We start from the raw sequence: 26,143 nt of genomic DNA, 5'->3' as shown, positions 1-26,143 counted from the left end.
GCAATTTTAATGGCCAGTAGTGTAGTTACTGCCGTGTCGTGCTGTCGATTAATTCATTTAACTGTTTCGAAGCGAGAAATGAAGCGGTTTCTGGACTGCTGCAGGTACTATCTGTAACTGAGATATTGAGCGTTTGTCACGTATATGTCTCACTTTTATGATCAGTGATGTATGGGACAGAGCAAAATTTACGTGTGTAACGGGTGGACTATGCGAGCAACCTGTTACGTCCACTGCATTAATGCTACTAATTGAGAGAAAGCAATTATTGATAACTTAATAAATACATATTAGAGTCTTACAAAACTGTAATAATAGGTTGGGTCTGTTCTTTCGCACGTGTCCAAAAGAGCAGACACCATGCATTCATATAATTAATTCTCTTAGATGGACAATGGATCCACCTTCTTCAGTGCAGATGCACAAGTACATCCGACCTCCTGTGGCAATCCCAGAGTAGCGAGCATGGAGGATATGGAGAGCGACTGCAGATAGGTGGGAATGTGGATCGGCCATAATGCGTGTCGAGATAGTCCGCGCAGATGCGATACCACTGTGTCCTGAATTGCGCAGTGGTTAACTCGCCTCCCTAGTAAGCAAGAGATCCTGGGTTCGAATCCTGGTGCGGTATACATTTTCTCTCGTCACTGCTGATTCTGCGTAATGTGCCGATGCAGCTGGCAACAGTAAACGCTCTCCTTTCCTTTTTCCCTACCTCCGCTTTTAATTTACATATGAGAGACGTTTTGCTGTGTGATTACATGATTGCGCAGACCAATCACTGGAAGCAGTTATTTCCACAAAATGTCCAGCAGAATGGGTATGGAGCGATGTGAAATGGAACAACAAATTAACCGCGTGCCAGGCCGGTGTCAGACAGATTCACTGAAAGAATTCTCAGGAAATGTTCTTCAGCAAAGGAAGTAGCTTACGAAGCCCTCGTTCGACCAGTACTTGAATATTGCTCGTCGGTGTACGTTCCTAGACGAATCAGCCACCTTATGGCTTTCACCTACGTATATCTCGCGAAAAGACCATGAAGGTAAAATAGAGAGATTCGAGTCCACGCGGGGTCTTACGGGCAATCGTTCTTCTCCGAACCATGCGCGACTGGAACAGGAAAAAGAAGAAGTAACGTGATACACAAAGCACCCTCCGCCACGCACCATAAGGTGTCTTGCTGAGAATAGATGGTAGATGTAATTTTACCAGGCGGCTTCCTTTGTCATTCCTTTTCCCCAGTCCATGTGTTTCAATCATTTTTCCTCCTCTTCCTTTTTCATGCTATCGAATATCAGTCCTCCAGTACAGTTAAATTTTCATCTCCCTTAATTATCTGAATAATTTCTTTTACCTCATCATAAATTCTTTCAGCCTCTTCATAACGTGCGGAGCTAGTAGTCATATACAGTTAGTTATCTTGGCTACAAAAATTGTTCACTACGCTGTTAATAATAACTCATTTGCATTCCTGTTTTTTTAATCTGTATTAGAGCAATTCCTGAGTTACCCCTATTTGATATTGTGTTGATAACCCTGAAATGAAATGAAATGGCCGGGAGGCCCCAACCGGGGAAGTTCGGCCACCGAGTGCGAGTCTTATTGCAGTCGACGTCACATTGGGTGACTCGCATGCCGGTGATGAGGGTGAAATGATGATGAGGACAGCACAACACCCAGTCCACGAGCGGAGAAAATCTCCAACCCATCCGGGAACCGAGCCCGGACCCACTGCATGGGACGCAAGCACGTTACCATTCTTTTGTTTTTCTTTTTTTCATTTTGTTCGATAATGTTCGTTGCGTTTGGTCTGGGCGGACGTAACAGGACATCCGTTCAAGTTGATCGTTGATTCCTTTAATCAGTTATTTTTTTTTTTTTTTTTTTTTTTTTTTTTTTTTACAGAGGGCCAGGCACCTCTCTAACCGAACACACTGAGCTACCGTGCCGGCACCATTCAGCTAAGCTAGCGGACTGTTGATAACCCTATATTCACATGATAAGAGGTCCTCATCTTCCTGCCACTGCACTTCACTTATTCTTACTATATCTAACTTCGCCCTATCAAATTCTCTTTTTAAATTCTCTAATATACCTAACCAGTTAAGGGATCTAACATTCCAACCTCCGCCCCGTAGAATGCCAGATTTGTTTTTCTTGATAGCTACATCCTCCTCAGTAGCCTCAGCAGGAGATCCGAATGGGGAACTGTTTTATTTCAAGAATATTCTACTCAAGAATATGTCATCATCTTTAAACCATACAGCAGAACGGCAAGTTCTCGGGAAACGAAACGACTGTAGGCCCCTCTGATTTTGACCGTTTGCTATGGTGGCTAGTGTCACTAGGCCAGATGAGTCAATAATCCAAACTGTTGCTTCTGTGACTACTGCGGAGGCTGTTGTCTATTTTCAGGGACCATAATGTTAGTGTGGCCTCTCCACAGGGGCTGTTCGGATCCGATTCTGTCATCGTCCACACTTCTGATTCATTTGTAACAACTCGTCGTACAAAGGAATAATATACCAAAAACATGTAATTAGAGAGACTTTATATATTTGTAAGTTTGCAAACTAGACTTCGTGTCCTGCTTATACCAGTTCTCTAACGCATTCTTTGTATTATTATCGCTGGTCACCAGGAACCCAATACTTGAAGCAGCTGGTACCTGTAAAACGTTTGTTAGTGACCTTCAGGTCATGTGGTGTCCTGGCCTTGAATCGGGCATCATCATATTTTTACGTTACTTTCATTTCAGAGGGTCCATTTTTTTTTTCCTTCCGGTTCTGCTGCTAAAATCTCATGCTGCAAAATATCTCTCAAAAACCTGCTTAAAAACTCGAGCATCTGATGTTGTTGGAGGCACCAATAACTTCTCCGTACCCCTATCGTACCTGTAGAAGATAAAATTGACCACTCACTCAGTTTTCCGTAATGATCTTACTGCAGTTCAGTTAAAGAGAACTACACCATAAGCGTTTCGCTTTCATTTATAAAGCAAATAATAATAATAATAATGGTAGTGACAGTGTTAAAAACGAAGCATAAACAAAAAGTACGCTTTGTGTAGCACCGTGTATTGTATTCGCACGGTAAATATGCGGGCTTAGAGTAGTTAAAGTACCGGGTTCCCTTTGTCAAACTTGTTTCGGCCCTGATGTGTTTAAAAACATACCGTTTTTGGTTCCTGTGACCAGGCTTGGCGAAGCAATGCTGAACATGCGAAATTCTTCGCAATCGTGCCGTGACTGCTGATTCCGGATTTGCGTGAATTACTGAAATTTGTTGAGAGAAATACACGAAACATTTTCTCAAACAAGAAAACCGCAATTTCTTTTCCATATGCCACCTACTTGTCCATCCAGAGCGCTGACTGTTTTACCTCTTCTATAGGGTGTTAAATTAAAATTTCGTTTTTCCTTAAAGTTCACACGAACTTAATTTGTTAAAATTATGCGAAAGAGCAAAAGGGATATTTTGTACGTAGCGGAGTTTTAACGCACCTTTATTTTTTAAGTCTAAGAAGCACAAAAAATAGTCCAATTCTGTTTATCCATGATTATTATAATACTTCTCCCGTGCCATGTCGACTACCGCGTGAAATGGTGTTTGTCGCATTTCTAACATTGTCTTACCATGACGCAAGTACCGTGTACAATTTATGTATTTGAAATTATATTCAACGTATATCATTGTTTAGAGGACTGCACAGCCAAAAAAATTGTCTTGAAAATGGTGGAAGAGTACGATTTGTACCATAAACAATACAAAATTCAAGATTCTAACTGCTGGATCTCCTTCTGCTGTAGGAGAATGGTTAATGCGCAGAGTTACTGATCGTGCAGTAAGGTGGGGGAAGAGACAACTGTAAATAATTGTCTGGCGCGGTCTGAAATCGAAAGTGGCTTGGCGTCATTCGGAGATTTTTAGTGTTGATGTGATAGACCATGACGATATGCAACTGTTAGGAAGTTGCGTGTACTCTTTACCATCTTAGTTCGTGTATTATAACAAGAGATGGCGCGCAAAGACAGTCATCTATCGACTTGAGGCTTACGGCGACTTCTGCTGAAGACTGAAAAACTCCAGGGATAACATAAGAAGCAATATCCTATAAGTTCACAAATGTCATCCCTAGATATCACCACCGTACCGTTTTATGGGTCACTTGTTTATCGTTGTAGATCTATGTAATACCAAAAAGGAGAAACTGCAGTTTTTAGCGTTATTAGTGTGTGGTATTTGAAGTTGCGGTTAGTACGTGAAATTCTTTGGTAGAATCTTCGCAAGTAAGTATATCTGACATAAGTAAAGACGCATTCAACTTTTTGATGTCCTGAGTAGTAGTTTTCTTTGAGTGGAAATATATGCTTGGACTATTGTTAATGAAAATGACAAGTAGTATAGAATTCCTTAGCTCCCGGCATAACCCATAATTTGTTATAATACATGAAATGACTCTATCATTGATGAAATATAAGACTTTTGTCGAGAACGACATGCTAGGGGCACAAAATCAGACACGAGTTCTTGGCCGGTGCTGTAGTGTCTATATTTTCTGTATTTTGTTCTTATTTTATAAGTGAAGAATAAAATGTTTGAAATATTTCGTAGCAGTGTTTGGCCCCGTCAGTAAAATTTCAGAATTTCAAACATTTCTATTGCAGTGCATAGTAAAACAGATGATCGTCATATTTTTGAAGTTTCTGAAACTGTTTACGGATTCGTAGTATTAACTATTGTATGGACGTCGGTACCCTGGAGCTGGAGAAAGGTGTTAGAGCAGCAGCATTAACAGGCAGCATTTTGTTGAGTGAATTAGACAAGGGTATATCTTAAATTGCTGCGTGTGTAGGACAGTATTGCTTTATTCGTTACATACTAAGATGAGTGAAAATCAGAAATTCCTAATTTTAACAGCCATGATCGTAACATAATAGGCGCCACCAATTTCGTAACGATGGTAAAAGATGAAAGTTGCTGCTCTCTTGATGTATGAAGCAATTATCTGTAAATAAATAAATAATTTCGCTGCCGGAACAGCTGTACTAAGAGTGAGAGATTGGGTTGCACGGCGGTGTTTTTGTAATAAGAGCACATTCGGTGCACATGTTGAGTGACTAACGCTTCATTCGCTGTTGCACATAGCTGAGAGAGCAGTTAGTAGTAAAGAAATATGTTTGAATTGACGTAATTTCAGAATAAATATTTTTCTGTGATTGAGAAAATCTGTTACATATTTATAAGAATGTAGGGTTCGGGAAAAACTTCGGAGTCAGTGAAAATGTTCATGACTGAAGCATATGGTCAGACGAATCCTATCATCAATTACGAAAAAAAGATCAAAGAAATGACCACTGTCGTAGCGTCCGTCATTGGAAATATCACAAATAGTATAAATTCAGAATATTAGATTATTTTAGGATATGCTCTTTTCAGTTGGTGTAAGCTCCGCATATTTTACTTAATTTTCTTTCTTTCCGCTTATTACAATGCTGCTTGCTGTGCTTTCTCCATAGCATAAATCTTATAAATTCATTTCGTAGATCCATATGCTACCCTGTTAGTATCCCATGCTTCTGCACTTTTGCAGCTGTTACCATGTGTAAAGTTGGTTCAGTACTAAAACTTCAAAATCTTCCCAAGCGCCCTTTATGCAAACATTACCAATTGCTTTGTGCATTCGTATTAGATATAAAAAAAATTAAGTTGATGCTATGCTACAATTGTGTGTGTGTGTGGGGGGGGGGGGGGGGCTGCTCTTTTAGGGTATTGAAAGCTGTTATATTTAAATTATTGATTTGTTAACTTGAGGAATTGTTCTTAGGCTTGCAGAGAACAGAGTTGACACTCAAGGGAAGTGAGCCGTACTGGGTTTCTAATTTCAGCAGAACCACATTTTGAAACAGCTACCAATGTAGTACAACCATAATACACTGTCATCATAACCATCTCAACCGTTTTTATTACAAGTAGTATAGGAGAGAGATTACACATGTCTTATGTAGGCCTAACTTGTCTTCCTTCACAATAACAACAACAGTATATACTACTACTACTGCTGCTGCTGCCACCACCACCACCACCACCACCACCACCACCAGCACTTCTACTCATAGTAGTTCTATTGAACACTTGTTTGGCATAATAGAATGATATGCCCATTCAATTGGTAAAACGTTCATCTGTATGCTGAAGCTTCTAATTAAAAACAGAGGTTAACATGTTAAATAATGAAAAGTTATCAGTTACTAACTGTGTGTGTGTGTTTGCTCCTTGCTAGACAGAAAAAAACAATCAGTCCAGTTTTTTGCACAGTCCACAAGAGGGTCAAGAGGAATATTTGATAGGAGTTGTCAGATTTGACCAGTGATGTAATGTTAGGGGCTGCATTTACAGTAGGATCCAACACATAAGGATCCGGGATATGTTGGAGTATAGAAATTGTCAGATTACTGGATTTTCATTGAAAAATGCTGTTTTTTTATATTGAAACATTTGACTCACAAAACAAAAAGACAAGTACTATGTAGAACTCAGATTATGTGTTAACAATGCTTTATATACTTTTTTTGCGACAAACATTAATTTTAATGTATTAATCATTTTTATGTTCATCTTCATCAATAGGCTTCTTCTGTGATATGAAGTCATCAGTCACCCCCTCGCCCCGACTGAGGAGATTTTTATAGCTTTCTCTCGCAGCCTCCTTAAAAGTAAAACATCAGCTGCTTCTATGTCATTTTCCTCCACCACATGACGCGTGTTAAGTGCAATCACAGCATTGTTATGTCATATGGTCTGTAATGTCAAAAGTTTCCCATTGTTCTTCATTGTCATATGTAGTTAACATGACTTGGATAATCTTATCACTCATCAGCTGACAATTTTCATCTTTGTTTCTGAATAACCAGTCATTTACATGGTAACAGACGTGTGTTGCAGCATCATTTGAACAGATATTGTCAGTTTTTTCTTGGAGCTGCACAATTTTCTCATTGTTAATAGGTTCTCAATAAGTTTACGTTCTTTGAAACATTTTTTGTGCATGTTTGATAAAGGAATAAATGAAGATATGGCCATATTTTAACCCTCACACATACCACAATTTAGTCGAAATACTTCCCCAATCCCAAGCAAGGTTGTAAACATCATCTTCAACATGATTCAGTAACACTTTCCACTTTACTAATTACTCTATACTGCAAGCTTTTTTTAAACCTTAACAGTTTGGATAATATTCTGATCCATAGTGGATGTCCGGGGCAGTTATCCAGTACCAACAACGCTTTGAGACACCTTTTGATTCTTGAGGAGCTCTTTGATCGACTGTATGAACTCCACGTGAAACCACTCACGGAACAATTCCCATGCCATCCAAGCCCTGTTTTGGTGTTTATATTTGAATGCTAGATGTTTTAAATTTTTGAACGCCCTGGGAGTTTTTGATTTTCCTATGACAAGCAGCTCAAGTTTGTGCGTTCTACTAGCATTAGAGCAAGACTGTATCTTTATTTTTCTGCTAGGAGCACTTGCCTCTGCATTGTGCCTGGATGTTTTGTTAGACAAATGTTTCCAGAACAATTTGCTTTTGCCCGCATTATAAATCTGACTAGGACAAAGACTTAACTCTTTTCATATTGTGGTAAGCAAGCATATACCAAATCTTGTTTTAAACTCACCAAGCCATCTGGTACTTGTATGGAAATAGGCTTTTTTCATAATTTCTTTATAGAAAAATCTCCCTTTTCTTTGATAAGATCTCCTGAATTTTGAGTGTGTTTACTATATTCATGAAGAAACCATGTGTGCAAAGCTTCTTCAATTATCAACTGGTACTCACCAGTTTTTATTGCTTCCCTGCCACTGCTTTTGCTGTTCAAATTGTGCACAAACACCTCAATTTTATTGAGATTCTTTTTAATGTCATAAAGGGTAGCACACCCAACGCCATAGAATGAAGCTGAATTGTTAATTTTTTCTCCTGTGTTTAATTTTTTAATAATTTTGGGTCAACCAAAGTCAATGTCTTGTGTTTACTTTTTTCACTACCTGCTTGAGACACATTGTATGAAAGATATGAAACATTCACTAACACTGTCAAAGCAAGTTAAAAGAGGGCACTAATTTGGTTGCACAATGTATGCAATAATCAAAAATTGGAGACTGACTATGTATTGTTTACTAAACTCTTCAATTGAAGGGGTTCCACCCATCCACATCACATGATCTCGGCATGTTGTGTCGGATTATTGGACGTGTTGGACTCGCGAAGTGTCAAAATTATAGAAACTACTGTATTGAATTTTATTGTTTTTTGGTAAAGCCAACTACTGTGTAAGCAAAGAAACTTGGTTATGGTGACAGATTGATCTACAGCTTTTCCCGAGGTGTAGGTTAGGTTGGAATGTGATAGTTTAGTTGTGAGTTGGCGAAGCTAACAAATCTGTAACTAACAAGAGCCTGGGTTTGGTGACACTGATCTGTAAGCTGTTTGAAAAAATTGCCACCGATACCACATTATAGTTGCAATTTTGTATAAGCCGTTTGTCGCATTTTTCCTACATTACTGGTCAAAGCCAACAACTCATATCGAATGTTCTTCTTTATCCCCGCAATTTTTCCTACATCACTGGTCAAAGCTGACGACTGGTATTGAATATTCCTCTTTCTCCCCACAGGAATGTGTCATTTATTAAGTGGTGGTGATGCAGCCAACCATATAAAATGCTGTATCCTGTTTAAGTGGCAGTTCTGTAAATTGTTGCAATGTTTCCAGAAGTCAAAAAGTAATTATCCAACATCTGCAATCTCATGAAGTGTGTGTTTGATGAAAATAATCTGATTTCTCTCAAATCACAAAGTGGTGTCAACTTGTAGCAGCACCACTTCAGCAAACTTGTCAGTAGGCATTGTCTTTTCATTTATTGTGTTTTTTATTTGATCCTCTTAGCTGTGGATCTGGAGCTTTCTCCTAGTGGATTTGAGATAATAAGGCATTAAATTATAAAACAATTGTTGATGTTACTTGCAATGTTGATAATGATAGATGTTGATAGAACGACCAGTGTTCTACGATACAATAAAGTTTGTAGAGGGATTTGTGAGGTTGGGAGAGAGAATTGAAATCGAAAAGAAGGATCTCTGATAGAATGTTTATAAGTTAAACCATTTTGTTAGTGTCATAATTGAAACTGAGGAGAAGAATACTTGCAGAAGAGGACATGGGGCTGCAGAGAGGTTAGGTTATGAAGAGACAATAACTTTCATCCAGATAAATAGGAATAATAAAAAAGTCTTTAGAGGAAGGCCTGATCTTCAAAGCTCAAGACATTCACAATATCTGACATTTGTAGCAGCACTTTACTTGCCCATCTGTACATATCTATTTGTATTTTACAGGTACCAGACACAATATATCATGGCATGTTTCACTTTATTTCACAGATACGTGGTTTGAGCTTGTTTTGCTGTCCAGATGTTATCTGCACACAAATTACTAATGTCATCTTGAAAAACATTCGCTATCCAATGCAGCTAAAGCTCTCAATCTATGGTGGTGACTGAGGGGGAGGGAGGGGGGCAGTAGTAGTAGTAGTAGTAGTAGTAGTAGTAGTAGTAGTAAACAAGATACTGATGTCCACTGAAATTCAGTTGAAGTATAAACATTATCAATTAACTCCAATGGACCTCACTTTTATGGTGGATCTCCACATGGACAAGTATGGAGTTTCCAGAAATGTTGGTTGTAAGTTAAATGGAAGAGAAACTTTCACTTACCCACTGTGATTCATGAGCTGAGGGTATTTTTCAGATTACTAGAACTTTCAAGGCATTGATTCTTTTAAAGCATGTAAGCAGAGATTATATTATGTGAAGGTTCATACATAGAAATCATTTTCTGACAGTGATAATGGAAAGAAAGGGGGGATTTATTCAGAGACAGTCATAGAGGGCACCGAAAATTGCTGTATTTTAGTTGGCTGCGGATGTAAGTGAAATAGTGAAGAATGTAACTTTTAAAAATGAAGAGATCCATGTGCAAGAGTATTTTTGTAAATGTGTGAGATACTGATGACTTGCACTTGAAAAAAAGTGACAAAAGTGCTAACATTGTGTTAATAGTCTTTTATACATTACAGTGACCACATTTTTTTCTGCTGTTAATCAATTCTCAGTACTGTTGCAAGCATCTAGGTGAAAGTAACCAGCATCAGCAAAGGATCCATATTTAACATATGCTGAGAAATTTTTATTTTTAATCTGTTGAAATTAAGTAGTGATTTTTTTTCTATTCTTGTAGAGATTTGTTAGATCTTTCATGCATGTGTGAATGGGTGTACTGTTGCTAGAAAAAGAACTGTGCTCAAAAGCTAGTGTGAATGCTTCTTTGTGTTACGTTACTGCGCTTCATGCATCGGTGTGCTATAGATGAGTGATTGCCGTCCCATTGTTTTATGTATTGCTCCATCCAGGAATTGCCATTATTTTTATTAAAGTAATGAGAACAGTGTACACTACAATTGTTAAAATATTTTGATGTTGGACTGCCTGCCTAATATCTTGTACACAAAATTTGTTGCATTCTGATATGAAATAATATGGTTGCTAGCCAGTGATCACCTTCATTCTCTAATTCAGAATCTGTCATTACCACAAAAAGTGACTTAGAATTTCTAACATGTGTGCTGCCTGACACAAATGAAGTCCAGTTTGTACCAAATAGAGAAGAATGTAGAAAATAATTGGTAGTTAAGTAAATACTTTATACTGAGGCTAAAATGTTTGGTGGAAAGTAGTGTTCTCATTTATAAAATACCTCAATGAAAATGATCTATTAATACAGAACCTGCATGAATTAAGAAAATATCATTCTTCTGAAACACAAATGATTATTCAATCACATGATGTAATGAGTGCTATCGATGGGGAGTTGCTTCCGTATTCCTATATTTTCAGAACGCTTTTGACACTGTTCCTCGAATGTGGCTTCTGATCAGATTATGTGCTTATAGAGTATTTTGTCAGCTGTGCGATTGGGTTCGTGATTTTGTGTCAAAGATCGCAGTTAATAGTAATTTTTGAGAAATCATCTAGTGAAACGTAAGTTATATCTAGGGTTCCCCAAGGAAGTATTATTGGCCTTCTGTGGTTTTTAATCTATATAAATGGTTTAGAAGACAATCTGGGCCGGCCTCGTAGCTTGATTGTATCTGATACTGTCATTTACCTCGTAGTAATGCCACCATAAGATCAAAATGATATAGATAGGACACCTCTATAGTAAAAATAGTGGCAGTTGATCCTCAACAATAAAAAGTGCGAGGTCCTATAGATGAGTACTAAAAACATTCTTTAAAATTTTGGTTATGTGATAAACCATCTTAAAGACTGCCAATTCAACTAAATACCAGTGGATCACAATTAAAAACAACTTAAATTTGCACTATAACACAGAAAACATCACGAGGAAGGCAAACTGAAGATTTTTATTGGCAGAACACTTGGAACTTGCAACAAACCTAACAGGGTCTACACTATGCCTCTGTTCTCTTCTGCAGTATTGTTGTGTGGTACAGGAGTCTCACCAGATAGGAGTGCCCAAAGGACATCAAAGTTCAAAGAATGACAGTCAGTTTTCTGTTATTGTTAGATAGGGGAGAGTGTCACAGATTTAATAAGTGATTTGGAGTGGTAATAATTAAAACGCATTTTTTCAGTACAGCAAGATCTTTCCACGAAACTGGAATCACTAACATTCTCCTCTGAATGTCAAAATATTTTGTTGACTCCCAGCCACATAGAGAGAAATTACCCCACTCTGATAGTGAAATTGGAGCTCATATGGAAAGATTAGTGTTGGTTTTTTCCTCCTTGAGCTTGTTGAGAGTGGAATGGTAGAGAAATAGTCTGAAAGCAGTTCTGTGCACGATCTGCCAAATATTTAAGTGTGAATTGCAGAGTAACCATTGGTTTCATCCCCTGCCTATTTAAGAGAGGAACTGTCAAATATTTTCTGAATTTTCAGTGTATGTAATGTGTTGTGCCCTTAGCAGTCCTGGGCGTGATCACTGTAAACCTTGTACAGTCTGCAGATAACTGTCTGCTAAGTGCTGAGCCTTTATAAGACGATACAGTAGTGTGCCAGACTAGCAGTTGCACCATACTTGCATCTTTTGGCATATAAGCTTAAATCCTAGTTCCTCAGACAATTGTAATGAATCAGAAATGACCTGGCTTATATTATTTATCCAAAAAATTGAGTAAATGATGTTGGAAGCCATTGTGATATTTTGTTTTCACCATCCTTTTGTTAGTAATATCCTTGACTCTCTGTACCTGCTTGTTGTGGCTTTTATTAAATGTTTTGGACAACAATTAATTTAAATTGGTGACAAAGGATGAAGATGGTTTAAAAATAAATATCCCTTTTTTCATCAGTTGGGCAAAATTTCACGGAGCTGATTGCATTCCTTATCAAATACAAAATGTTGTATTTTAAAAACATTAAACGGGGTGGTCAGAAACAGTCTTAAAAGCTCGTAATAGTGTTGGTTTGTGATGAGAAATAATTGTTAAGAAAAAATTCAATAAGCTGCACCATTTGAGTTCATTGGCTTTCAAATTAGCCAGTCAGGCCGCTGCATGAGCAAATTAAAGTGACCTGCCAGATATGGTGTTGCCAAATGTGTTCTTTGTTTGGTTTTCTGAAACTGAGCAAGAGAGCAAATCAAAAAATTGGACATGGGATGGTAGTAAGACTGAGCATTCTTGTCCACTGTCATCTACACAGTGAGAAAAACTGACATTAATTGTGTTTGGTAGGCTGCGTGAATTTGCACACACAATGGCCTGATTGGCTGACTTGAGTTCTAATCAACTTGGAAACGGCACAGTGTATCAGATTTTTTTTTTTTTTCTCTTAACAATTATTTCTCAGCACAACCTACCCTGCAACTCCATGGAAGCATTTCAGACTTTCTGATCAACCTGTATAGATCAGTACTTCTAGGACAGCCAGAGTCTGTGGCTGAGTAGGTCAAGTGATGTTCCCAAGCCTTTTCTTATCTTTCCTTGTATGTTGTCCCTACAGTTTTGTGCAATAGTGACTGTTTCTCGTACGTGCGTGCGCACTCGTTTTGGAGTCTGTGCCAGCTGCCGTAAGTTTGATTCAACAGAACATGTCAACTTGGTCCCAAAACTTTTGTAATATTCACATTTTCACCATTGTTGTTTTCGAGAAAGTAGAGACGTAACTCAAGGGTTGGGGGGGGGGGGGGGGGTGAAGGTGGAGAGGTGACCTCGACACCTAACTGAACTTTGTGAGAGTTCCTTCGACACGTGTAGTTGTCTTGGGTTTACGGGTAACCAGTATTACATTCTGTTGTTGAAATGTGAGAGGTGAATGTGGCCTCTGTTGGTCAAGAATAAATTATTTAGGGTCTGTAAGTTTTCCAGTAGCATATTTTAGTTACTCAGTAACATTGGACCTAACAACATCTGTGTTTACACACAAAATCTGGTGGCAAATTTCCAAGAGCATTAATTCTTCTATAGAATTTGTGCAAAGTAGGGGATCTGCCAAATTGCACCACGGTTTTCTACACAAGTTGTTCAACCCCTGAGATTAAACAGAGTAGTATAAGCAGCCACCATAAAGGCCTGCAATAAGCAAATTATAACTTTTTTGTGGAAAAGTAGTTCGAAATGTGCTTCTTTTATGAAAGCTGTCATTAATGTGAATTTTGTGGAGCAAGGCCCTGTAATTAATTTTGAATATTATCCTATATTGCTTTAGGATACTGTGTAAATGTCTATTGGAGGAAACGTCTTGCCGGAATAGAGGTATATGTAAAACTGATAAGGTTAACATGTAACCACAAGATATGGATTATTGGTTGCAAGGTGGTTTTATGTGCAGTTACAGAGTTCATATTACACGTGAATCACATTGAAGACCTAACAATGTAATCCTCTTCTATGCTACAAGATAATTTTAATGAAAAATTTTTCGTAAATCCTCCAGCAGGCGCTCACTTTTCCGTTGCAGGAGTAGTTGCATCACTTTTCCGGTGCAGGAGTAGTTGCATGACATTGAGTGTGCGACATACATTTTTGTGTTCCAAAACAATTCTCAAGTAAACTCGTGTTACTATTGATATTAATTAGTCTTTTTTAAAGGGCAGTTATTCTACCACTCAAACTGATATTAACAATATCAGAATAAGTTTTTTGTATAATTAATACAAAAAGTATTTTATCACTGCAGTTATAACAATAACTTACCAGTACCACTTGTCTAATCAAGAAAACTGTCTAAACTGTTACTCCTTTCAAAGCAAAAGGAGGTCTCAATATTTAATATGGCTGTTAATGGCACTTATTATTATAAACATAGATATAAATCTAAGCATCTTAAATTATACAGTTTAAAATGACAGTTCTGATTCCCTATAAGTGTTGAAAATAAATATATTGATGTTCACTGCCTACTAAAACGATATTATATTAAGTTACTGACAGACCATATGTTCATCACTCTGTAACTTGAGAGGGGTCAATATCAGATCACTAGTCATTTGAGTCTACATTTGCAACTTCACACTTTTCACATGTGTAACCTAATAATTATATGCTTCCTGCAGACAAAACTCTTATGTGAATCACACTTTATTTTTGTGTTAATATTATTGCCTCAAGGCTCCTCAACTTGCTCAATTGTTGTCCAGTACATTTGGAGGCACAGCTAAATATCTTTAGGAAGTCTTGGAATTTTGGATTTTCCTATTAGATGTGGTTTCATTAGATTATAAGCCAAGTTCTTTAGAAAAATCCTTCTTTGAAACCCTTTGATTTTCTCCATTTTGGTGAAAAAGTATTGGGGTATTGATGCCCACAATGCCCATTAGCACGAAAGAGATTGCTAAAGGCCATCTTCTCGTTATGAGCCACACAATATATGCTACACCTGGTCAACTGTATTCATGGCATTGTAATGTAACATAAATCTGGCTTACGGGAATCGTCTATAGCTGACAGTGTCGGAACTGCCTTGTTCTTGTTCGGCATGTACGTAAATACTCTCATATTCTTCTTATATATGAAAAGGGACAAATCTGCTGCTAGGTCTTTTTTAGACAAGAATGCCAAGTGAATTTCTCACTTATTCTTTCTGAGTGTCCCAACAGATGGAAGATTTTTCTTTAATAGTGACAAAGCCAAGGGGCAGCTTATCTATTAACTGTCCATTGTTATATTCCCGTTGGGTTCCTCTGTGTGACTCCCTTTCTAAATCTGAATTTGAGACTACATCAAGCTGCTTTCCACAGTATACCTCAAGATAGCTTATGAAAAATGTTTTCGCATTGGAGAGTGAAAATATGTTAATGCCTCGTTAGGCAGTTTTGTTGGGAATATATTGTACAAATCCATAGCAACCCCTAAAAGCATGAGGTTTCTCATCAATGGTTAAAACTCAAGAGTTTGTGCGTACGCTTGGAATTTGTCACAAACTCAAGCCTAAATGGAATGTACTACAGCCAACTTATCAGACGTCCTTCTCTTTTATCTGGTTTTATAATTTATTGTATCTCGTGACAGTTCTTGCAGTTTAGATTCCTGATCCATTTGCATTCCATGGCTCCAGTACAGTTGTGTGGTTAGCTTTCTTTATTTTCAAAAGATAAAATAAACCAAGGGACACCAGTAGCTCACTTCTTGTCTTTTCTTTACTATCTCTTTCTCTCTGATAGTCAGAAAATTCTGGTTTGAGCAGAATGTATTTGTTTGTATATTTTACAATGTGATCAATCATTTCCATGCTAAGTATTGTACTGAGTCCAGAAATCTCAGGTGTTACAAGCCTGACATAGCATTTGGTCCTGCAAAAGTTTTTACCACATTTTTATTTCTCGCTTTGCTTGTGTCTGAGATAACAGTTTTCCTTTATTTAGTAACTTTGTCTCTTCCTACAAAGCAATCACCAGTAAAACCTGTTTAGCAGTTAGCATCTTCATTTTTATTCGACTCATATTCTCATTCATTTCCACTGTCATAATCACTATGAGAAATAATTACCTCATCTTCGTCATCAGTATCATCATTCGAATTCCTGGCTACATCTTTTATAAAATCTGAATCTCCATTCATGAGACACTTAAGTTCATCACTGTAATGCTTTCTTGTGGAACAGCAGCAATTCTAGTGAATATGGATCAGAGGAATAATGTAACTAAAATAAAACACTATGTTTGAGGAAGTAACAAAATGTATATATGATTAGTCACAACACAGCACATTGTGTGTGCCATCAATGACAACATTAAACAAAATGTCCTGTTAAGCAAATTCATTAGCACTGTGAATTACTAGACCGCATGCACTAACAGTAAGGATACTAATGAAGGAATAGTTAGAGGCCTAAATGTCTTAAGTGTTATCAAGATGATGAGCATCGTGCATATTTAAGTTTGGCGCAAGTGTGTCTGCTCTGGGGTTAAATACAAGGCACACAGAATAAATGGTCTCTTTTAAATTGAAAATTTATTTTGTTATGCTGTTGAAATTTTATGTTATAAGACAGATGATTGAAGATTTGTGATCACATGTGGTACACGTTGGAACCAGAGTCAGAGTACTGAAGAGTATTTTTCTTTTACTTTTAATTGGGCATTACTGTAGCTTGAATGAAATAACCTTGGCTGGCACCTGGCCTATACTTCTTGACTCACTAAAACATCAATAACAGGGTTATTTTAATCCCAGTATATAACAAATTTCATTAATGTATATGGCTTGCAGATATGTAGTATGTTACCACACAAATGTGTTACCTTAATAATAATAATAATAATAATAAATCTCAGAGTAAGCAAAGCAAATTATTAAATACAATAATTTCTCTAAATGACTTCAATTACAACCTTCTCAAAAATAATTGTGCACTGTTCTCATGATGTGCATTGTTTTCTTTAAAAGGAAATCCCTTTCTCAGTTCTCTTTTGACCATGGGAAATTGCTACATACAGCCATTTGTGTAATAGAATTAAGACAGCCTGTATTCTCAGTGTGTAGTCAAATACAACTCTGTGTCTGCAATTGTGAATGGGACAGTGGATCGCAGTCTCTCATGTACACTTTTACTGTCTGATCAGTATGTGTGAAATTATCACTTCAAGCTAAGATTGTGTGTGTTGTAGCTTTACAGCTAGAAGATTTATCAGCATGGGAAATTGCCAACCAAATTGGTGTGCATCAAAGTGACATCGTTAAAACAGTCAACTGCTGTCTTGAAAAACAAAACTTTTGATTGTGATTGTTGTCCACAATCAACACAACCAGCTGACGACTGCTATCTACAAACTGGCATGTAGTTATTCCAAAGTAATAGCAATAGAACTGTATGTTGCCTTTTTGGAGGCAACTGGGAGGGCTGTGTAAATCCAGAGAGTATGCAGTCGTATCCATTTTATCACGAAATAAATCTCGGGCGAACAACCTGGCATGAGTGTGCTTAGGACACAATATTTCGGTAACTGACCATGTCACCATAATCAGGTGCGCTGATGTACTGACCGGTTGTGGGTTGGCACCATGTATATATAGGACAATACCCTTCCCGCTCCTCCCTCAGGCACTTCCTATGAGTCGACGCGGTCTGCGCCCTGTGCACGGTCCAGGTACAGCACTGTTCTCCCACCGTCTGGGTGCTGCGTCCTAGGTCTTCTCATTCAGGAGGGTCTGCCAGAACCGCTCTCATTATTCTTTGGGGGAGGAGGGAAGAATAACGAGAGCGGTTCTGGCAGACCCTCCTGAATGAGAAGACCTAGGACGCAGCGCCCAGACGGCGGGAGAATGGTGCTGTACCTGGACTGTGCATGGGGCGCAGACCGCATCGACTCATAGGAAGTGCCTGAGGGAGGAGCGGGAAGGGGATTGTCCTATATATACATGGCGCTGGCCCACTGGTGGTCAGCACATCAGCGCACCTGATGATGGCGATATGGTCGATTGCTGAAATATTGTGTCCTATGCACACTCATACCAGGCTGTTCACCCGAGATTTATTTCGTCATAAATTACGCCTGGAGAAATTGAAGAATCACTCCATTTTATCAATTTAGTCTCCAGGCATCCACTATGAGCAGCAGTAAAATCCCCCAGCTCCATGGTGGACAAGGGAAAGTTTGTAATTAAACATGAATCAGTGGCATCGAGTTGTCTTGACCAAGAAATGCAGGATTTAATCTGACACCTGATGAATGTCATGTAAGTTTGTGCAGATGGCCAGATACCAATACACATCTCAGACATGAAGTTCTACAGGTTCAGCAGAGAGCTGGGTCAATCATGTTTTGGGCCGTACAGATTCGAATGCCTTGCATAGTTATTGAAGGGATGAGGCTGTGCAATATTAATGTTTTGGCAATGGACTTGTCATTCAAGACAATATTGCACAAGCACACCTTGACCACCTCAAGAATACATTCCTCCAGGAGGCAGAAACCAACCGAATGTAATAGCCAGTTGTATCTGCTGACAAGAACATGACTGAGCATTGCATGGACCAGGTTGAAACTTGCTGTGTGTCATTACTGGAACACTCATTGCACCTTGGATGACCTCAGGAGGGCCTCTACCAAAGAGTGTGAAACAGTCTCGAGCAGCAACATCTCAACCACCTTGTGGATGGCATTCCAAAAGAAGCAACAAAATATTGACTGTTTCCTAGCAACAGGTTTTGATTTCACAGATCTGCACATGTGAACAGGCTGCTGTTATTTTGTTTATTGTTTTGTTTTTGTTTTGTTGTAAAGCTATTTTTTTATTCCATTAGGATTATATCATCATCTTGCTCCTATTGAATTTAAGCTGTCAAACATTCACAGGTATGCAGAAGGTGTAAAAAAAGGTCTCTTTGTGAGTGATTTATCATGAATTATTATACACTGATGGAAACAGCCCCAACTTCAAGAAATAATTAATGTAGAGTAATCCATTTTTGGGAGTACATTTCATTTGTCCAGGTAACATGTTTAAGCAATTAATGTTCCAAGTTCACAGTGGAGGGAAGCTACTGCAATTAAGAAAGCCTGGTACATTAATAACTGGTGTAACAGCCAGAATGTTGAATGCATGCATGCAAATGTGCATGCGTTGTGTTGTACAAGTGCTGAATGAGTGTCAGTTTGTGGGATGGAGTTCCATGCCTGTTTCACTTGGTCAGCCAGCCAGTACAGGGATGGTTAATGCTGGTTGTTGATGACGCTGGAGTTTCCGTCCGATGTTGTCTCACACATTGTCTCTCTCGATAGGAGACAGATCTGGTAATCGAGTGATCCAAAGCAACATGTTGACACTCTGTAGATCATTTTGGATTACAACACCGGTATGTGGGCGTATATTCTCCTATTGGAAAACACTAACGGGAATGTTGTCCATGAATGGCAGCAACACAGGTCGAATCACCAGACTAACATACACATTTATAGTCAGAATGCGTGGGATAACCCAGAGATTTCTCCTGCTGCCATGTGAAATTGCACCACAGATTCAACTCCAGGTGTTGGTCCAGTTTGTCTAGGCCACAGACAGGTGGGTTGCAGGTGCTCAGCTGGTCTCTTAACACATAGCCATAAGTGGCACTGAGGCAGAACTGACTTTCATCAGAAAACACAACAGACCTCCACACCACCCTCTAGTGAGTTCTCAGTGGACACCACTGAAGTTGCAAATGATGGTGGTCTGAGGTCAATGGAATGCACACTACAGGGCCTCTCTCTCCAAGTTATCCGTGATATAACAGATTTGTAACTGCTGCTTGAATGACTGCTGTAGGCACAGTACGTTGCCCCAGAGATATACGGTGAACACGATGGATGGTCTTCCCTCTTGGTAGTGACACATGGCCATCTGGTGCCCACTCTTGCGACCCTACACTCCTGTTACTGCCATTGCCAGTGATCGTGTGCAGTGGCTATATTCCTGCAGTCTTTTTGCAATATTATGAAAGTAACATAGAGATTCTTGTAGCCGTATTACACAACCTGCTTCAAACTCGGTGAACTGTTGATAATGGCATCTTCTTCATCTTAAAGTCTCTCTAGAATATCACCTCACTATGTTCAATCTCAAAGGTAACTACCACTTACTAACATTACCAAGTCTATTTAAAACAAATCTGATTTCCATCCTGATAGTGGTGCTACTAGGTCCACATATTCGTGACTGGCACTTAGTTTGAATAGACATCATCTTTCAGTTGCAGAAACATGCCTTCCAACTTTATCTACCTTGCTCATCTTCTTCATGGTGTTGTGATTTTTTTCTCCGTCAGTGTATATAAGATATTAATGAATGGAAACATTTTAAAATTTGATCTGTCCTTCATTTCATAGGAGGATGCAAAGAACAAAAGTTATATATGTAAGATTTTGGTTTTGTCATGTTTCTTTGAAATGGTAGGTGATGCTATGAAGTATATACCATGATGTGCTCCAAGATATTTTGTGTGTGTGTTTTTTAGTAACTGCTTTGACTCTGGGTTATCTACTAACTGAACAGACCAGTGAATGAAGAAAAATGAGGGCTCCACATTTGGGATCCTAAATTTTGTGTTACCTGTTTTATGCCCATCACATTGTCGTATAGCATCATTAGTAATTTTATAAAGCAATTTATGCTGTTAAATGATTACAGGCTGGTATCAAGAATTATGTTCATTGTTACAGGTGATTGTCTATACTGGCCCTGTCCCTGTCATCACTGACCGCGTAGCTGGAGGCTTTCAGTATCATGCTTGCATCTCAGCAGTTTTGTGTGAAGTGGAATAGTTATACCACTAACTTGCAAAATGTGTTCCCACGACTTCTTTCCTCGGAACACTTTGTCGACCTCACTCTTGCGTGTGAAGGTCGGATGATAAAGTGTCACAAAGTCGTGCTGTCAGCATGCAGCACATATTTCGAAAAGATGCTTGTGAACAATCCGTGTCAACATCCAATCATATTCATGAAGGACATGAAACACTGGGAGGTGCAGGCACTTGTTGATTTTATGTACAAGGGGGAGGTAAGTACTTTTTCTTACTTTGTGGTAGAAAGTGTTTTTTGCTCTTACGTACTATTAGGGAGATAGCATACTTAAAAGGAAAAAAAAATTCATAGTGACATTTACTGCAAGTCACTGTGCCATTAGGAGCAGTGTGTATTCAGTAGACAGAAAGGGAGGATTGCTGTGGCTTAGTGCCATTAGTAAAAAAGATTTGGTGTCACAGCTGCAGTACCAAGTCCCGTTGACTGAAGTGGATACATATTTTGTAGATAGTAATCAATGTGTGATGGTAAACACAAATGAACTCGTGCAAAAAAATGGATAAAGAAAATAAATTCACAATTATGGAATTATTTACTGTTTTCCTCATCTTTCAAAGACAATTTCGTACAATTTGGTAATTAATTTACTTCATGGTTGGAGCCCATTGGAAGCATGTGTTTGTTGATTATGACCATGTGAGCTACTGAACAGGTGCCTTGTTCTGGTATGAGAGCACCTTTTGATTCAATTCAAAGGGTATTGTTCCTGCTAAAGAGCTGGTTACTAGTTCACACATTTTCAAATACCACTCTTGATGGTAACATGACAGCCCTAACTAAGTCAGTTGCACTTTTCCTGTTGACAGACTTCTGCTCATTTTCCCCTCTCGTTGGACTTTCACGCCAGCACTAGGCTGTTCTGAGTGTAGTGGTGGATCATGATTTCTTCTAAAGCTACATAACAGCACCAGAAGTCCTTCAGAATGTGCTTTTGATTTTCCCTATTCACGATTTGGAAACTTCCTTTTTGAAGCTTTAATGATGTGGAGTCAACAAATGCGTTGGCTTCTTTCTATCTGGACCTTCATATAGGGCATTATGAACTTCTTGATGCCTACTATTTGACACACACTTGTTTTTATATGGTTGCCTTCTGTCACAGTGTCACAAACTTTGTCAACCATTTGTTTAGAAAAGAACCTCCTCTATCAGGTGTAAAATACATGCCAGATCTTGTGCTCTTCGACCACGCTTAAATTCAGTTACAAAGTAAGCCATGGTCTTGGGTGCTAATCCAGAGTACACATGAAATTCTATTAACTCAGTCTGAATTTGAGCCATATTCTGTACTTTTCATGTAAACGGTATGTTCGATGTATTAATCAAAGATTATGTGTGGTTTGAGTTGCTTGTGTCACTTTGACAATGACTGGTGTGAAATCGGAGAAAAGGTATCTAGTGAATTGAATGTTCATGTGTAAATGACAAAACCAATTTGTAAAGAGGGTATATTACATTGCATTCTAAGAAAAATTGGTCATACGTACTAACGTTCAACAATTCTGTGCAAAAGACATCCTGTTGCACAGTGATACCATATTACATTAGTCTGTCATGCGAGGGCCGAAGATGGTGAAGGATAGGAAAGGCTCACCATGGTTTTTGGCTTTTTGCAGATCCAAAAGAAGTCATAGCCTTAGTTACTAATGAAAGCTGTTACAGAAACAGGATGAATTCAAAAGCAGGATTCCACCTACCAGAAAATTTAGTGTTCTAATGCTATATAAAATCTAGTAATGAGTCAAAATTGTGAATCCAATCATTAGGTCACTCAGATTTTGAAATGGAGAATATAATCATGCTTCTCATCATAACTTGGAGGAGGAGGAGGAGGAGGAGGAGGAGATATAACAAAGCTAGCAGTTTTTGTTAGAAGATGTTTCAGATAATCTGGATGTGATTTTCAAGTATTTCAAGGTAAATCAGAGCTAAAGAAGAGAAAACAACTGAAATACAATATTAAGAAAAATAATTTGTAGAATAATTAAACAGAAGCAACAGCCACTCCAGGAATTGATATTTAGTATGAAACAGAAGAGTGATTTATACTACAATCAGCAAGCAGTAGGCTTGCTACACCAACTGCCTCTGCAGGATACATCATATGAGAAGTCGTTTGAAGCATGATCTCTCTCTCTCTCTCTCTCTCTCTCTCTCTCTCTCTCTCTCTCTCTCTCTCTCTCTCTCTCTCCCCCTCTCCCTCTCCCTCTCCATCGAGTCAGTCATCCGAACAGCCTTTTCCAGATGGCAACACCTGCTTGTTGTCTTTTTTGACTTACGTAAAGCATAAGACACGACTTGGCGACATCATATCCTTGCCACATTGTATGAGTGGGGTCTTTGGAGACCACTCATGATTTTTAACCAAAACTTCCTGTTGCTCCGAAGTTTCCATGTCCGAGTTGGTGACTCCCATAGTTCCATCCATATTCAGGAGAATGGAGTCCCACAGGGCTTTTTATTGAGTGTCTCTCTATTTTTAGTGGCCCTTAACGGTTTAGCAGCAGCTGTCGGGCCCTCCTTCTCACCTTCTCTGTATGCAGATGACTTCTGCATTTCGTACTGCTGCTCCAGTACTGTTGTTGCTGAGCAGCGCCTCCAGGGAGCCATCCACAAGGCACAGGCATGGGCTCTAGCCCACAGCTTCCAGTTTTCAGCCGCAAAGTCGTGTGTCATGCACTTCTGTCGGCGTCGTACCATTCATCCAGAACCCACACTTCACCTTAATGGCGATCCACTGTAGTGGAGACATATCAATTCCTAGGACTGGTTTTCGAAGCACGATTGACTTGGCTCCTTCGTCTTCGTCAGCTTAAGCAGAAGTGCTGGCAGCACCTCAATGCCCCCTGTTGCCTGAACAACACCAGTTGGGGTGCAGATCAGTGTACACTGCTGCTGCTCTACAGAGCCCTTGTTCAATCCCGAATTGACTATGGGAGTGTGGTTTATGGTTCGGCAGCGCCTTCAGCATTGCATTTACTCGACCCTGTGCACCACTGTGAGGTTCAATTAGCGACAGGAGCTTTTAGAATGAGTCTGGTGACCAGTGTACTGGTGGAGGCTGGTGTCCCTCCACTGCAGATCAGAAGTGCGTAACTGCTCACCAGTTACGGAGCAAACATTCATAGTTCCCCTGAGCATCCAAATTACCGCCTCCTTTTCCCGCCAGTGGCAGTCCATCTCCCGTATTGGCGGCCCAGATCAGGGCTAACGACTGCAGTTTCCGTGCAGTCCCTTCTCTCCCAAACTGGAGTCCTTCCCTGTACCACCTCTACTTGCGGTCCGTTCACGTTTGCCTACATGGTGTACGCCTCGGCTGCAGCTTTGTCTGGACCTTTTGCATGGCCCTAAGGACTCCGTTAACCTGGCTGTTCTCCACTGTCACTTCCTCTTGTTTCTTGATGTGTTCTGGGGCTCTGAAGTGGTTTATTTATTTATTTATTTATTTATTTATTTATTATGGCTGATGGTCACATAGGCTTCGCATTTGTTCATGGAGGACATATTGTACAGCACTCCTTGCCAGTTGGCTGCAGTGTTTTCACTGCAGAGCTGGTGGACATATCTCATGTTCTTGAGTACATCCGCTCGTGCCCTGGCGTGTCATTTCTCTTGTGTACTGACTCATTGAGCAGCCTACTAGCTGTCAACCAGTGCTGCCCTCGCCACCCTCTGGTAGCATCCATTCAGGAGTCCATCTATGCCCTGGAACAGTCCCGCCGTTCTGTGGTGTTTGTGTGGACCCCAGGACACATCGGAATCCCCGGCAACGAACTTGCCAACAGGTTGGCCAAACAGGCGACGCGGAAACTCCTTCTGGAGATAGGCATCTCCGAAGCTGACCTGCGTTCTGTCTAACACCGCAGGGTTTTCTGGCTTTGGGAGACTGAAAGGCATAACAGCACGCACAACAAACTGCGTGTCATTAAGGAGGCTATGAATGTGTGGAAGTCTTCCATGCAGGCCTCTTCCAGGGAATGAGTTGTCCTCTGCCGGCTCCACATTAGCCATACGTGGCTAACGCATGGTTACCTACTCCGTCACGACCCACCTCAGCTTCGCTGTGGCTCCCAAATGGCAGTCATGCACCTCTTGCTGGACTGCCCACTTTTAGTTGCTCTGCGGCAGACTTTTAACTTTTCTAGCACCCTGGCTTCGTGGTTTGGCGACAATGCCTTTACAGCAGCTTCAGTTTTAAATTTCATCCGTGAGAGCGGATTTTATACTTCTATGTAGTTTTTAGTGCATGTCCTTTGTCCCTCTGTTCCTCCTCCCTAGTGCTTTTAGGATGGAGGCTTTAATGTGTTGTAGAGTGGCTGGCTTTCCCTTTTTATTCTCGTGGTTGGCCAGCCACTGTAATCTGCTTTCATGTTTTACTCTCTTCTGTTTCTAGCATCTCTGTTGTTTGCTGTCCTCTTTTGTTCCTTTTAGTGTTCGTTGTCTTCCCTTCATTCTTGTTGCTTTTCCTTCTTTTCCGTTTTGTGTTATGTTTCGTCCATTTTATTCTCACACTTGTAGCATTGTTTTATTACGAACAAGGGACCGATGACCTCGTAGTTTGGTCCCTTCTCCTGCTTTTAAACCAACCCACCAACCATCTCTCTCTCTCTCTCTCTCTCTCTCTCTCTCTCTCTCTCTCTGTGTGTGTGTGTGTGTGTGTGTGTGTGTGTGTGTGTGTGTGTGTGTGTGTGTGTGCACGCCTACAAACAGTGTTTGTGGTTTGACATTGTTATTGTATCTTAAATGTATTGGAAGTGGATGAGCAGCAGCAGCATAGAGGCGTTCCTGCATGCCGGCTTTTAAGAGTAAAGAGCCATGAAAAACTGACAGAGAAGTTGTAACATAGGATCAGTAGACTGCCTATGGGAAGGTATATATAAATAGGCATCACAGAATTCATTATGTTCAGTGAAGAGTTTGCCCAACCATTTGTTGTGAATTAATTACTATAAACTACTATTGAAGCTGATGAGTTTTCCACCATGATTTACACACTTCGTTTAGTGAAGTGACTGTGGAGTTATCGAGATTACTTGGGGTTCCTAGCAGTTTCCATACAACAGTAAGTTAAATGTGAGCCCACTTGTATATGTATGTGACCTGAAGGTAAACAACTGTTCTTTGAAGACTATTGAAAACCTCAATTAAGAAAATTTTGCTAAACTTCACCATACAATAAAATGGTGTGAAATTTGGAAGCAAGTCCAGTGAGGTTGACTTCTTGTGCTGATGCATCAGCCATTCACTCGATATTTGAAGGGAATGTCTAC

The 26,143-nt window shown here is 39.5% G+C and overlaps 1 protein-coding gene across 5 annotated transcripts in view; it reads left to right on the top strand.

Moving 5' to 3' along the window:
- Window positions 1-4,128: 4,128 nt before the first annotated feature.
- LOC126204396 (protein bric-a-brac 1-like) overlaps window positions 4,129-26,143 on the top strand; it is a 224,459-nt gene continuing 202,444 nt past the window's right edge. For 3 of the 5 annotated variants that reach the window (XM_049938766.1, XM_049938765.1, XM_049938769.1), the window contains exons 1-2: window positions 4,129-4,289; window positions 20,730-21,069. In XM_049938766.1, the coding sequence (XP_049794723.1) occupies window positions 20,794-21,069 (276 nt within the window). In that variant the 5' untranslated portion in view covers window positions 4,129-4,289; window positions 20,730-20,793. Of the gene's footprint in view, window positions 4,290-4,542; window positions 4,629-20,588; window positions 21,070-26,143 lie in introns of those variants that run through there. The other 2 variants (XM_049938768.1, XM_049938767.1) reach the window with 2 other exon arrangements.

The sequence above is a fragment of the Schistocerca nitens genome, chromosome 9 (assembly GCF_023898315.1).
Source record: "Schistocerca nitens isolate TAMUIC-IGC-003100 chromosome 9, iqSchNite1.1, whole genome shotgun sequence".
NCBI lineage: Eukaryota > Metazoa > Arthropoda > Insecta > Orthoptera > Acrididae > Schistocerca > Schistocerca nitens.
Note: the sequence above shows the minus strand (reverse complement) of the source record. Positions and strands in the feature narration are given on the sequence as shown.